Raw genomic sequence first — 15381 nt, 5'->3', positions numbered from 1 at the left:
ACTACCCCAGCCCCAGTGTCCTCCAGCCTCCTCCCCCGTGCCCCCCGTCCCAGCCCCTCGCCGCCGTAGCACCGTCCCGGTCCTGGCCCCGCCCCGCGGTCCCCGAGCGGGCGCCCCCTGGCGGCGGGCGGGCGGGGCGCGGCGCGGCGCGGAGGAAGCGGGGGAGGTGCGTCTGGGACGTGTCCCTCCGCGCGGGACGTGTCCCTCCGCGCGGGACGGCCGCAGGCGCCATCGGTGGCCGGGCAGATCCTTCCGCGCCGTGCCGTGCCGCGCCGTGCCAGTGGCGGCGGGAGCGGCTGTGGCCATGGCCCGTGGAGCGGGGCCGGCGCTCGCTGCCCTCCTCGGCTTGGTGCTGGCCGTGCTCAGCCGCGCCGAGCCCGCGGCCGGTGAGTGACGGGGGCAGCGGCGAGGGGCTGCGGGGGCCGGCGGAACTGAGGCGGTGCGCGGGAGGCTGAGGGGCTGCCCGGAGCCGCCCGTTGCCCGGCCCGGCGCCGCGGGGGAGCACCGGCGCCCCCTCCAGCGCGGCCAGGCCGGCGTCGGTGCCCCCTTCCTCCCCGCGGGCCGGCCGGGGAAGGGGGCGCGGGTTGGTGCGGGGGTCGCCTGGGCCGCCGCGGGGTGTCATCGCGGGGGGTGGCCCCGCGGGGCCGCCGTCGCTTCGTGAGGAGCGGTGACGCCCGAGCCACGCCGCGGGGCCGGGCCGGGGGTGTGCGGGGCCGCCCGCGAAGCCGGGGCGCGGAGGGCCTCTGCGGCTCCGTGCGGGGCAGCGGGGGCCGCTCTCCCGTGGGAGCTCACGCGTAACGGAACACTGAGGCGAAGTCAGCCGTCCCTCGCCGCAGTGCGTGGCAGTGATGGATGTGCTCCTGCAAAAATGGCTCGAGTGCTTGAGGAGTTTGGTTTCAAAACACGGGGGAAACGGTTTGCTGCTTTCCATCGCTCGAAATACCCATGCATCGTGTTCGTCCCAGCCTCTTTGTTGGGGACATACCTGCACACACAGAAGGAATTTTTACATATCCTTCTGCTTTAACTGTTAATCAGTTCAGGCGTGAAGCCATGTGCGCACCTCTGAAGAAACTGCTGCTTTTTGTCACTGTTCCCCGTTGTCTGTTGGTATTTGCAATATGTTTTACAGCCGGGCTGGAGAACATGGTCCACAGCCTTAACTGTTGGGTTCCGGTGGATTTCATGCCTCTCCCAACAACAGCCCTGCTCCTAAAGCACTTCAAGCCTTGCAGCACATTAAAGCTTTCAAGGGCCAGCAGTCGTTCATTATCTTGGAATGGTTTGGATTGGACGGGACCTCAGTGCTCATCTAGTTCCAACCCCCTGCCATGGGCAGGGTCACCTTCCACTAGACTAGGTTGCTCAAAGCCCCGTCCAACCTGGATTACTTACATGACTGCTCATTCTTTCTTTCTTTTTCCTGTTGGGAGGCTGGATTGCTCTTCAGATGACTTGTGAAGAGTGCAGCAATGGGAGAAAGTGGTAGTGGAAGTTGTTCAGTGTGTGTCTGAGACGCTGATAATTTCAGCAATTTTATTCTTTGTTATGGTTAGGAGTGGAAACTGCTGTCTGCAGTTTTGACCACTGCTGCTGTTTTGGATATAGAGTGAATCAATCTATCTGTTTTGGCTTTGAAATGGTCAGTATTTGTCTCCCAGGAGAAATGTTGTTGCTTTTTTCTTTTTATTTGCAGTAACCCCCTCTGAAATCTGACTTAGTTTTGCTAATATGGTGCAAGAAGATGGTTGAAGTTAAAAAAAACAAACAAAAAAAAAGAGCTATTTCCTGAATGTCTTTTGGTCAGGTTTGCTCAAAAGGGACTGGGAGGATAAAAGGTCTTTCAAGGGTAGCTGCCTTAAAAGTTCAGAAATATGTTTTCTTGGTAGGGTAGAGGTGTGGTGCGTAGCAGGACTGTTATTTCTGAAGGCGGCTTACACAGTCCAGTAAGACAGCAAAATACCATTTTTGCAAAGACAAAATGTCACGTCCACTTAGTTACCTTTTCCCTCATACCAGCACCTTATCAGCTTAATACTAGCCCTGCCAGTTCCTTCTGTGGCAGGGCTGAGAGGAGAAGCAGCTGTGGTATCACTTGTCATTTCACTGGGTAGGGATACCTACCAGGCTGGTCGGGGTCCTCCCATGCTGCAGAAGGTTTTGGCATTGTGGGTGAAATCTCTTCCCAGTGCTAAACAAAGGCTGGTTGTCAGAGATGACAAATCTAGACTGAAAGTGACTCCTGTTGTTCGTGAGATACTGACCTGCCTCTGGTGCTTGGGAGTGGGAGCTGTGGCTTGAGTTAATGGGAAAGATGAAGTCACCGAAAGGGTGTTTTTCAGGTGCATATTCTACTGTCTTGATGCTCTTGTGCAAGAGAGGGCAGGTACCTGATGTCAGCCTTCTTGGTCAATAAATAGGAGGCTCCTGGATGCACTAAGTGCTATGGTTTGGACTACTCAACTCTGCCTCATCATGCAAGCCCAATGGTGTAGCAACTTGCTTTTCCAGTTGAGCCGTTTAGTTTTGCACAAGGCTGCAGTTGAAGGTGCAGTAAGCTGGGGTGGGGCAGCAACACCTGCACTTTTGGTGAGGATACTCCTGATAATTGCTGTGAATGATTTGCTCCTCTTCTCATCAGATAGCAGCGGGAGAAGCAGGAATCCTGGCTAGTAAAGCCCACCCTAATTACCCACTGTCATGATTAACACTTGGGCTTCACTAAGCCCAGCTTTGCCAGGCTGCTATTGACTATCTGCCTGTATTTCTAACAGGTTGCAGTACGTTTTTAATCTAGACCAGCACAAAGGTAGTGTGCTGATGTGGACTGCAGTGTAAGATCTTTAGTATTCAAGCAGTGAAACTTTTGAGGACTTCAGGTAAAGCTGACAATGCTGGTCTGCTTGATACAGGTTTGCTTAAGGAAGAGCAAGTTTTACTTGATCTTTTGAAGGTGTTACTGTCTCTCAAATTTGTTCTTATCAAAGATGCTGATTTAGACTTTCAGAAGAGTGTGATGAGAATCTGGCTAACTCGCATCACTTCCTGCAGGGCATCACTTAGTCAGATTAGAAATAAGTGAAGATCCTCTTGCTGATGTTCTCAGGACTTGAATCCTTGGGAAAAGAAGACTCATGCCTCTGGTGGCATTTGGCATTCGAATCTCTTACAGTGGGTGGGTTTGGTTTTTGAAGATTCCACAGCTATTTCCCCACCTCCCTTTTTTTAGGTGTCTTGCTGCTGTTGCAATAGGTGGGTAATTCTCTTCAGTATGCTCTGGTCCTGTTCAGCTTCTTCCTTTTTCAAAAGTGGTAAAGAGTAAATTGCTATCAGAGCAGGGACCGGTGGCTGGGGCTTGAACGTGGGCAAGGGATAGGTGAAAAGCAGCGCCGGGACTCTGGCAGCCTGTGTCTTCTGGACTTGGGGATGTTACTTAACAGCAAAAGCAGAGTCACAATTTCTAACCCTGGAAGTAACATCGTTTCCTCTAAGTTTGTACTCTTGGCTAATGGTTGTGAAGTGGAGGAGTGATACAGTGATTATTAAGTCTCACCTCTCTTTTGGGACATATTAAGGGAGATGTCATCCATATTGGGGGAAAAAAAGATCTTCTCTAAGCATCTTTGTTTAAAAAGTCCTTTTGTGGTTATTTTCTTAGTTTCTATGAATGCCTTCTGAAATTATCTCGCCAACAGAAGTCAAGGGCTGTCAGTGCCCTTCTAGAAGAAACAGTGCTTATATGATTCTAAACACAGTCCTCTGAGAGCTGCAGAAATAATTGTTCGTTCTGTTTAGAAAATAGTCTGTTCCTAGGGCACAAGTCCTTTTTTTAGACTGCTGTGAGGATGAAAAAAGAGCTTTGTGTCTCAAAATGGCACGGGCGTCTGCTGTTTGTTCCATGCAGCAAATCTTCATCTCGTTCCTCTGACCTCCTCCTGGACGGCTGTGGAAGCACTGCTCAGCACAAGGAGCGAGCTGGCGTTTCTGCACAGCAAATGCTTAGTGCTCAGATTAATAAAGATTTAGTGCTGGAGAATGACGGAAGGCTTGGGAGAAGACGCGAGCATGGCTCCTGTCTGCCAGATTGCCATGGAAACACCAATACCTCTTCAGCTCTTTAATCGCCTTCCTTACATTTTTGTGTTGAAAACTTTTTTTTTTTTTTTCCCTTAACTAAATACTTTATGTGGCCGTTCTGGATTTCAGGCGTTTTGGCTTTGTTGGGAAAACTGAAAATAGGGGAAGGCGGGGAACAGTAGCTGTGTAAGGAAATGGAGAATATGGTGATTGACAGACTTTGGAACTGTATTACAAGTTCAGTGGGAATTCAATATGTATTATAACTTGAGCTTTTATCAGTAGTTTTTCAACAGGGACAGTGTCACGTGAACTGTAGCTGCATCTGATAGAAATAACAGTCCTCCTGCAGCTTCCTGGGCCCAAGACCCTGATGACAGGACTTCAACTCTACCTGTGAATTTGCACGAGGGTTCCCAGCTCTGTTCTTAGGAGGCCAATTAGTAGGTTTTGCTCATTCCTGGGTGTTTGGGGGAGAGATTAGAAACAGACGATTGCAGGGCATGCAGTTTGTGTGTTTCAGCTTAATGTAGTCGGATTTGCTGTTAAGCATTCTCAGATTCAGAAAAACTTGGTGAACTTCTAAAGCAAAGTTTCTTCTTCTTACAAACTTGTTCTTCTGAAATCCACTATTTTTATTTATTTATTTATTTATTTTAATTCTTGTCTAGAGAAGTTAGGGAACTAGTTTAGATGTTGGGGTTTTCTCTCCCAAAAGGTGCAGGATGTTGGCTGAGTGCCTTCACACTCCTCTGAGCTTTGCTTTAGCTTCTCAGTTGTTGAGTTTTGCACTATCCAATTGATTTCAGGCTTTTGTGTGTAAAAACAGTGGAGATGTCTTAATAATCTGATTAAAGCATTTTTACCTTAGAGACTATTTCCGTGCCTTGTCTACAAGCCTTGTCCGTAACTACTGCTGTCTGTGAAGTGCAAACTGGTCAGCTTGTTTAAATTCCCCAAATGTTAATGTTTGCTAAATATGAGCTGAATATAAGACACTATCATTTTTTCACTGTAAAGATTTATATTAGTTTATTTCCTAGACCCTCTGTGTGGTTGCCATGGGGTCATCTGTTCTTCAGAAAAAAAGAAAAAGCTATTTTCATATTTTCAGCTAGCACTTATTTGCTAGTGGGTTCTTCCCTGGTACATAATCTCACTGGAACCGTAATCTGTTGAGGTTAGTGAATAGCATAATTAGTGCTTTGTGGTTTCCCTCCAAATTTGGTTATCTTTGGGTATTCTCTCCATATGTGCAGTGCTGCTTATTCCTTACCAGCAGCTGTTTGTGTGCTGTGAGGTGCTGCTGTGGAAGGATTTTGTCCCTTTCTGCATATTGAGGACCTGCTGTTCTTCCTCCAGAATTGCACCTCATGTTTCAGCATTTTCTCTTAGCTTCCTTTTTCATGCTCTATTTTTCCTGAAGGGAACCAGAAGCTGTTTTTCACTCCCTTGGATTTGAGACCCCTTGATTTGTAGTGTAGCATGGTGTTTCTGACCATGCTGATGATCATCCTATTCAGAGCTGATCCACCTTTGGCAAGCAGCCTGAGCTTGTATAAGGATTCCCCATGCGTCCTGTGTTGCTTCTATTTGAGGGCTTTGACTCCTTTTTCCTCCTTTCTCTTCATGTAGAATGGGTAACACAGTTGAGATGACAGGCTGTTTCTCATTAATGTCAATCAAGACACAAAATCCACTGACTACATAAAGGTTATTGAAACCTACTTTGTCTTTTAGTTTTCTTTCTAGTCTTTAATGTATCTTGAGCCTGACTTTTCTTCTATGTTCGAGAAGGTTGTTTTCCACCTTCTCCCACAAGAGAGCTTTTGAACCTATGGACAGGTTTCAACCAATGTGACAGAGGTCTGTGTTCTTGAAAGATACTGAGTTTCTATGAACTCAATGGAAAGTTCATGGGCAGAAAGAGGAGAGAGAGACCCATGTAGTGTCCTCCCAAGGAGAAGGCTGTAGCAGCAGCTCAGCAATGTTCTCTGCCAGTCTATTGCTCTCCCTTTAAATAAAGTAAAACTTTTGGTCAGACCCTGTACCTTCTTAGATGCAGAATAATCAACCACAAAGCTACAGGAAACCAGCTTTGTAATGTCTCTTCCTCAGAGCATTAATTTTTTTTGGTATTTTACATTTTTATTTCTGCCAGACTTTTTCTGAACTTGTCGGTGAGAAGTTTATTGGAATTACTTTCCTTTTAGTATTTATAACAAAGCCCTTTCAGATTTTCTCTGATTATAGCTTTGTTTCCCTATAGCAGCCTTTTCTCTTAAAAGCTGAACTCTGACACAGCTTCTAATCTTAATCCTTCACCATTTCTTCTAATTTTGTAGCCTGGAAAGTATCTGAACTTAAAGTAGGTAGGTGAAGCATAGAAACCAAATCACAACTTCCCTGTTATCTTGGCGTTCTAAAGAACATGTAGCATGCACAACAACTGCTACATGTTGTGCAGAATGTACTGCACAACATTCTAAAGAACAGTTGTGCAGTAACACAACTTTTCCTCTTAGGTTTGCTTTAAGTGTCTCTTTAGCCAAAAAATTCAGTGAAGTTGTACTCCAGTTAAGCATGAGCTTTAGTGGATTTGGATGTTGAGAATCGCAGCAGCTCCTATAGCATTTCTGTGAGTAACACTTTCTGCTTGTGCTCATTTTACAGCGGTGGCTACCTGTTTTCCGCTCTGGCTTTGGAAAATAGTCCTGGTAGACTAGTTAAACGTCAGGTTAGTATTTGTTTCTAAATGAAGGCATGTGCAAGGATTTGTATGGACACAAGGCTACATAGTATACCTAAAAACATTAATCTCACATGCACTTAGAGCCCTCATCCAGGAAGTTTTTCAAACTTGGCTATAACACGTGCTAGAAATTGAGGCCACCACCTTTCATAAGTGATAGCCTGCCTACTTCATAAAAAGCCAGCCTTTTGATAATTGTGGGGTCTTTCCCAGTATTCCCATAATATGCCCAAAGGGACTGACAAAGATCATGAGGCAGTTCAGCACATGAAAAAGCTGTGGGATTTCCCCTTGAAGACCTGCTGGCATACTGGAGCGAGCCCTCCACTGCGCCAGAGCGCAAGGACTTGAAACATCGCTGTTCGTGCTTGATCTGGGCTAACCCAGCTTCTGATAGTCTTGGTGGTTTTGGCGAGCTAGAGCAAGTCCAGGAAACAACAAATAATTCACCATTGCTGGCTTTTAAAACACAGAAGAAACTGTTAAAAGCAGCCTGTTACTCAAAGCCTTGACAGCGTGCTGATGCTATCTATCTATATATGGCTTCTAGAAAAGTGGCCTTATCTTTTCAAGACAAGGCTGTCTTCTCTCATGCTGTACACACCAAAGTGTTTCCAGTTAATGGATGTAGCGAGGCATACTTTTAATGCTGGCTGTGGTAGAAGGTAAAGTTTCTGATACTATTAACTCCTGTGCACAACATGGTAGAATAGCAGAAAAGTAGCTTTTGAAGTAAGTCATGTTGAAATGCCTTGGTTTTGTATCATTGTGAAATTGTTAAAGATATCGTGAAATACCGGAAGACAGTGCTTTGTGCACAGAAATGCTAATTTTACTGTGAGAAATGTAGTCTTCAATTTCCCTTGTGATTTCTTTCTTTAAAGAGAAGTGGTCATGTTACTTTTTAATACTCATTTTAATATAAAATACGGTTACATTTACATGCACTTCAGCTTTAGTTGCATTTCAATGTGTTTCTATTTAGCCTGTTTTAGTCTTAAGCTGAAAAAGTACAAAAGAGTCATTTTGCTTTTGTTTTTTTCAGATTCTTTCACTTGTAAATTACTATATACAAAATATGTTTTTAGCTGCCTGTGTTGCCCCATTCGCTGTGTGCCTCTGTTAAAGAATTCTAAGGACTAGTAGTGGTTTAATGACCTGCTAAACAGCAGTTCAAGGCAGGAATAATTTGTCAAAAACCAGGAGAAAATTAATCATTACTTTGCTAAAGCCTCTTTGCTCTTTCTGTATTTGGCCTGTTGAGCTAAACTGGAATCACTGATTCGGATCCTTACTGTGACCCTGAAAGCCACCGCTCTCTTGTTCCCCTCCATGCAGTTGTGCTGGGAGGTGGTTTTGGCCAAGTGCTAGTTAAGCTTTTACTATGTGGGTTACAAAATCAACTGGCTGCTCAGTTGTCACTGGGGACATGGGTACTTGAAGAGTTTACAAAATTGTGTTTGAAAGTATAGGCACAAAAGAAATAATTCGCCGAGTATTTGCTTCCCTGGCTTGATCGGTGTGAAAAGAATGAACATTCAAGGTAGTAAGATGAGAGTACCAAGTCTGCTTCCCCTCCTGGTTCTCTGAAATGTGGCAAGGCTCATTTTAACCTTCCTCCGTTTCCCTGGAGTAGCATAGGAGGTAAGAGCAGTCCGAATCGTTACAGGTTCTTTTGCAGTTTCTCTTGAACACACTGTAACCGAACCATGCTAACTGGAGTTAATCTCTGTTGTGAAAACAAGCTGCTGTAGTGTTAGACAGAAGCAGATGAAATTTGGAGTCGAAGTCTTGCAGATGTTGCCGTTAAATGGGGTGAAAATTCAGACAGGTGCAAATCAGTGTGTGTTTGACTGCTGTGGGAGGGAATGCCATGCAAAATCTGTGCTAATATTTCTGTCGCTTGGTAACCCTGACCTCAGGGGTTATCTGAAAGGGGCTCAGAGTGGAATTTTGTTCATTTCCTGAGAGCTCTGCAGAAGCAGCGCCATCCAAGTGCCCCCTTTTCAGAAATCGAGTTAACAGAAACAGCTGTACTCATATTGTGGGAAATACTGATAATTTTCTTGGGCAACTGTGTTTAATTTAACTGTATTCTGCATAGGGATTGCAAGTGTGAAATGCTCCTATAGTACCTTATAGTGCATGTGACCTGTTTGCATGCTACGGGGTTATTGAGAAATAACACTTCAAGCCCTGGGTGGCAGTAACTGGAGTCTATTCCAAGAGGTCTAATTGCTGGACTGAATTTGGGCTGGTTGCAGGGAGAGCTTAGTGGGATTGATGAGTTAACTCTTCTTTTTCTGAGCGCTGTTCCTTAGTGAGCAGTACATAAACTTTGGTGGTGGTTTGGACCATTTTCTTCCCTGATGCCCCTTGCTGAATTTATATTGAAAATCTAATACCTCTTGAGGAAAGGAAAGCCATCCTTGAAAAATCAAAAAGGCAATCTGCCATTCAGCAGCTGGTACACAAGCAGGCAGTTTAGGTGGTTGGATGTCATTGATGCCTCTAGGGGCCTTTAAGACTGGTTATGGACCCTATTTCCGTAATGGCACAGAAGTGTGTGTGTTTGGGGGCCAGGAGATAGAACTGGAGGCTGGGAAGAGCTTGTGATATCTCAATATGTGGGTAAGTTTAGGATGGAGCCCAGATCTTCTGGTTCTGAGAGCTTTACCCACTAGTTTGGTGCTATTCAAATGGCAGGCTGTGATCTAGAAGGGCTGGCTAAATTTTTGTGGTTCTAGAGTGCCCTCTGCTCCTGCAGCTTTTCCATAGTTCTCACTGTTCTGCTCACTTCAGAAATAACTGTGATGTGCTGCTTCAGGTCTCCGTGAAGAGACAAGCCACTTGTCAGAGCTGATCAGAACAGACCCCAGTAGAGCTTCCAGTAGACTTAGGTAAAAATTGACCAGCCCTGAACTGTATCATACCTAGTCCCTTTTTTAAAATGTAACACCGAAAATGTCAGTTTGAGCTACAGAGTATCTCCTCCTTAGAAAAAACAAATTCTTTCTGCAAGTCTTTAACATCTACGATGTTTTCACTTACTCCTAAACACAATCCTGATGGATATCAGAGTGCCACAACAGTAATGATGTTACAGCAAATTCCGGATTGCTAGAAATGTACAGTAGGTGAGTTTGAGGGACAGATGCCCTTGTTTGAGTGCCTAGTGTCCCTAGAGGTAGTTGAAAAGAAGGAAAGATTTGAGACAAAATTTTCTCAAAGAAGGCTTAGGAGTAGTTGCCTCGTTGTTTTGGTGAATTTCAGTCTAGAATTTTGATCAGAACGTAGTAATTGGTGACGCTTAAGCCAAAATACACAAGTGCTGACATGAATGTCTTTGTAGAAATTACTGCATGCTTTGCTTTGAAAATCTACCTAAAAGAAATTCTAAAAACATTTAGTTGCCTGATGAACAAATCTATATTTGATTCTTCTTTCAGTCTGGCTCTTGTGATGCTGCCAGAGATTAAATTAAACTCTGTGATAATGTCTTTGTTTTTGTTCCAGACATACAAAATTTTCTACTATAAGATTTTAATTCCTCAAAATATGCTAATGAAGCTTTGACTTGACATGTATGGCTACTGATTTGACTGTCATTTTCTTTCAGCTTTGCAGTGTATGGATGATTCCAAGCCATGTGTTAATGAGGGAAGGTGCATCCCATATCAGAATGGTACAGGCTATTGCAAGTAAGTTGGTTTAATTTCTAATTTAATTGCCACTTGTCTTTCATTCAGGTCCTAGCCAGAAAGGAAATGTGAATTGTTAATATTTTCTTATCAGACACATTCAATGCATTCAGGTTTAGCAGAGTTGGTGTTTCTTGGTATCGCATTAGTTTTTATTGCTAGCTTTTCATAATGTCAGAAATCTGGATTCTTGTTCAGATTTTTTGGGTTTGGATCTTGTCAGTTTGATTTATTTGCATTAGGTTAGGAAGAAAGGCCAAAGCCATCATAGAGGTAAACTCTATATGTTGCTTCCAGACCCACAAGTTAAGTCGGCACTTGTTCTCTGTTTTATAAATTGCCTTGCTTTGTAGAGCTTCAGACCCAGTTTGAATAGTTTTATGAAGTTTTTCTTAACTACTCTGCACTCTGAAGTGTGCCAGTTCCCTTCTACATGCTGGAGAGCAAGTAATATGTGGGAGTTGCAAAAACAAGCTAACAAAAACCCCCAAACAAACACCCACATTTGTCTTTATTGCGTAATTGATTTTGGTAAATGTTGACACCCTCTTCAGTGATGCCTTTACTTTGCTCCCACATGGAAAGCTGATCAGCAGGAGCTTTGACGGTGTGTGGTATCTGAAGGAAGATACAGCATTCTGTTTAAATGCAATTCACCTTTCAAATTGTAATACTTAGATTATTTCTTTTTAAATGAAGTGGTATTTTGCGAGAAGATAAACCCTCCTTGTTTGGCAGGGTTCATTTACAGTGAATAGATTATTTTCTAAACCTTGTTTAGTTCATCAGTGTGAGTTGTGCCATTTTCTAGCATGCTAAATCCCTCTTAATGCCAACATTCTTTAAATATTAGTGAATTTTGTCCTGTTGATTTAGCTTGGCTAACACACAGCTCAGCTCTTCACCCTTTTCTGCACATCCGTCTTCCCTAGCCACAGCATTTAGTTCTTTCTATTAATGTGGTACATAAAACTCAATATACTTAAAATGCACCTGTGGCACACAAAGGGGAAATCATAATCTAATTTGAAATTTTTCTCAGTTTGAAATCAATACCTGATGTGCGGAAAGGCCATAGAAAGGCAAATATATAACTTGTTATTCCCTATTGGGTTTTTTAATTCAAATTTTTAACTATTATTGCTTCCTCGTCTTTCCCTTTCCCTGGCCTTATATTGCTGTCAACAGAAACAAGCTGCCCTTCTGAAAAGAAAGCTGGAACTTTTCCTGCTTTTCGCCTGTATTTTAAGACTGAAACAAGAAAGGGTGTGATGTTAGTAGCCTTTCTGACACATACTTAAGCGTGTTAGTCTGGAGCCAAAAAATGTGGGTCACAATGGAGGTAATAAACAAGACTGGTGTTGATGCTGGTGTCGCTTGTGCTTTCCTAAGGATGTTTTCTGCAACTTGCATGTTCCTCTTAACCGTGTCTTAGATCGTTTAGAAAATAAAATTAGTTGGTTCACTATTTGTAGTTCAGTCCAGATCTTGACACATTTCCCGTATTGCAGTCTCAGCTTTGACCACGGTTATATTTTTTTAAGCACACAGAGTTATTTATAATTCTAATGTTGCCTTCTTCCTTTTTGTGCAAGGACTTCTTGCAGGTCTTAAGCCAAACCCTCCTTCAAGTAACATCTCGGTCCCTTTGAAGGTGCCAGGATATTTGGAAAGGCTAATAGAGGCCCGTATACAGAGATCAGTCTGTGTCTGTTTTCTAGATCTGGCTCAAGAACTCTTTTTTTGCAGAAAAGAAGGTAAAAATTGCAAAAAAACCCCCTCAATTCTGGAGACTCTACCTTTAGCAGTCTGATTCTTAGCATCCTGTTTTGGTTTTAACTTTTTTTTTTTGCCTTTATTACACTATGAGGAACTCTGAATAGGGGAACTTTCTATCTGGTGTAGTAACCTAAATGACTTTTTGAATTTTTGATGGCTTTAAGAGTGAAATGTTTTGTTCAGTAAACTGAACTTGTTACTAAAGGAAATGACTTGGCTTCTAGCTCTGGAGGATCACTCACTGATTAGCTAAATCTCCACCCCTTCCACTTTTCTCAAGTTATCTGCAATACTTCCTCTGCTGGGCAATAAGTTGTTATAATAGGCTCTCTTCCTCTTTCTGTGCCTCCTCTGGGCCAAGTTGTTTGTTCTAGTGCGTGGTCAGTCCATCTAGCTAATCTTGCTGTCTGTAAGAAACAGGTGAACAGCTGAGGGAGAACTTGCATCAGAGATAATAAGATGTGATGCATAAAACATGAGTAACATAAGCACTGATAAGCAAAACATCTAGTCTAGGTGTTTGGCAAAGCAGCAAGTGACAGCTTAGCGCTGAAACAGCTTTCTTTGTCAGAAAATCATGTAGCATCTACTCCATTAAAAGAGAGACCTTTATTATGGTGCATCTGGCTTCTGTTGTGGGAACAGTGATTGTGACCCTTGTAAGAAAGTTGGAGTTGGATCTTTATCAGACTGCTCTTGCAGGCACCCTTTAAGTAGCTCCGTTCCCCTGGTGACGCTGCTGGCCCATGGCTGTCGTTTTGTAGCACTGTTTGATAGAATTACTGACCTTCTTTGACCTTGATTTTATATTTGGAAAATTACACATTCCTGTGTTTGAGCCTTCCAAGGTCAGAATTTTTTATTTGAGATCTTTCTGCGCTCATTCAATGACTAGCATGCTGAGGACCATAGACCTTATTCCAAGGAATCTGGCTGTATCTGCAGCAGTAATGCAAAGGGGACTCGTTCTTCCAAGCTTTCTGGGTCCTGCTTTGAGAAAAGGCAGTTTCAATTTGGGGTTTGGCTTTGTGTTGCACTGTGGTGGTGGTTTGTTGTTGTTATGTGTCCCTCCAAGCATCTCTAGCCAGTCTGTTGGACACTGAGGTGTTAAGCATGGAGGAGTCATCTTCCATGTTCTTATATCCAGCAGAGAAGCAGGGTAACAGTTGCTTGTTGCTTAACGCTAATTGTGAGCATCACAAGAAAACCCTTTCTCATCTCCCTGCTGCTAAATGACTGGGAAAGTGGTAGCTTATACAGCCTGGGGATAGCACTGCTAATTTACGGTAATTCTGCAGTCGCAGATAGGCTGGGAAGGCATGGGTAGAATCATAGAATCATAGATTCTATGGATTAGGGTTGGAAAGGACCTTAAGATTATCTAGTTCTAACCTCCTGCCATGAGCAGGGACACCTCACCCTAGACCATGTCATCCAAGGCTCTGTCCAGCCTGGCTTTGAGCACTGCTAGGGATGGAGCATTTACCACTTCTTTGGGCAACCTGTTCCAGTGCCTCACTACCCTCACAGTGAAGAACTTCTTCCTTATATCTAACCTAAACTTCCCCTGTTTAAGTGTAAATCCATTACCCCTTGTCCTATTGCTGCAGTCCCTGATGAAGAGTACTTCTCCGGCACCCTTGTAAACCCCCTTCAGATATTGGAAGGCTGCTATGAGATCTAAGGTACAGGAGTTGTTTTAAGGACAGGCAGAGCATAGATTTTAGCAACTTCTCGCTGTTTTCTGAGTGCAAGAGTCTGCTGCAGGTGGATGCAGAATTCTGTCTGTGCTTGATGTGGGGCAGGGCCCTGAAGCAGAGAGTTTCCTCATGTTTGGCAGCTGTGGTCTCTCCCAGCTTCCCTCTGGTGCCCCAGTGACAGGGAACAGAAGCAAAACTGTGCCAGGGAGACAAGCAGAAGTGAGAAGGAAGGGAGTTAGGGGTAGGGTGCACCAAGGTTTAGGGAGGAAACTGGGCCTTGCTACTTTTCGTGCTTTGTAGGCTTTTAAGATTGGATTTTTGACCTTAGGATTGTTGCATATTGTGTTTCCAGAAGGGATATCAGTACCTCTGTATGAACCAAAGTACTTCTTTAACACCAGTGTCTCTCATCTGGTCATGATGATAAAAATAAAAAGGGCAGTGGCAGCCATGGCCTGTTTGCGGTTCTTAGTCAGATGGAGAGACTGCTGAAGTAGGTTGATGCTGAAAGGACAGCTTCCTTCAGCACATCCTTTCATGCCCAAGGCTGTCATGGTTTGTGCAGCTGTGTGTGTGCTTCTGTGCCTCTTCAGTGAGCAGCATTTTTATCACCATGTGCAGAAGTCTGTGCCCAATTTACGTGGCATGATACAATTTTTACCTCTTACCTGCAGAATGGCAACAAGAGGACCACAAAGCATGCCAAACTCCAAGCAGCAACAGCTTGGCAGCAAGGGGCTTCTTTCCCAGTTCTAACCCCCAGTAACTCCAACCCCTTTGTCAGGTTTTTGACCTACCTTTCTTTCCAGCCAGATCTTTAGAAATTAATTTTAGCTCGGGTTTAAGAAGACTTCTGTGGCTGAAGGCAAGATCTTAGACTGCAGAACTGCGTCTGAGACCGCAGCAAATATCTTCTCAGGATCTATCTTGAGAGACTAATCACTCCTAGACCAGTCAATGGGGAATACCCATAGGAGACCTTGTAGCAGGATGAGGCCTGAGAGTTTTCCAGAAGCAGCTAAATGCAGAAGTTGTCCCTTTCTGAGAATGGGCTGCCCTTTCCTGTTTCCTTCTGTCTCCTTTCAGAAGTTAAAGGAGACCCTTGAGACGAGAGCGGAGGGGAAGGGGAAGAGTACACACACATTTAGCTTCAAATCTGGGAACAGAATGGTGATTTGAGTTACTTGGTTAAAATTTTGTGTTGTGATTTACCAGTGCAAACCAAAAAGCATTTCGGAGATCTGATGGTCAGAAAAAGCTGTACTGAACCTTCCCTGTTGAGACTTGGGTAGGGGTACTGTGGAGTGGTATGCTGTAGGAGCACTTTCTGTAGACTAGAAACAATAGCTGTGTACTGCTTTAAACGCAGAAC

General features: G+C 44.2%; 1 protein-coding gene across 2 annotated transcripts in view; it reads left to right on the top strand.

Annotated features, from left to right (window-relative positions):
* Window positions 1–217: 217 nt before the first annotated feature.
* NOTCH2 (notch receptor 2) overlaps window positions 218–15381 on the top strand; it is an 86785-nt gene continuing 71621 nt past the window's right edge. Inside the window, exons 1-2 of one of the 2 annotated variants that reach the window (XR_003992611.1) lie at window positions 218–386; window positions 10449–10530. Coding sequence is in view for 1 of the 2 variants with exons in the window: in XM_030494643.1 (XP_030350503.1) it covers window positions 305–386; window positions 10449–10530 (164 nt within the window). In the remaining variant the exon portion in view is untranslated. The remainder of the gene's footprint in view (window positions 387–10448; window positions 10531–15381) is intronic. The other variant, XM_030494643.1, reaches the window with a different exon arrangement.

This window comes from Strigops habroptila, chromosome 8 (assembly GCF_004027225.2).
Source record: "Strigops habroptila isolate Jane chromosome 8, bStrHab1.2.pri, whole genome shotgun sequence".
In the NCBI taxonomy this organism is placed as follows: domain Eukaryota; kingdom Metazoa; phylum Chordata; class Aves; order Psittaciformes; family Psittacidae; genus Strigops; species Strigops habroptila.
This window is presented reverse-complemented; position numbering and strand designations above follow the sequence as displayed.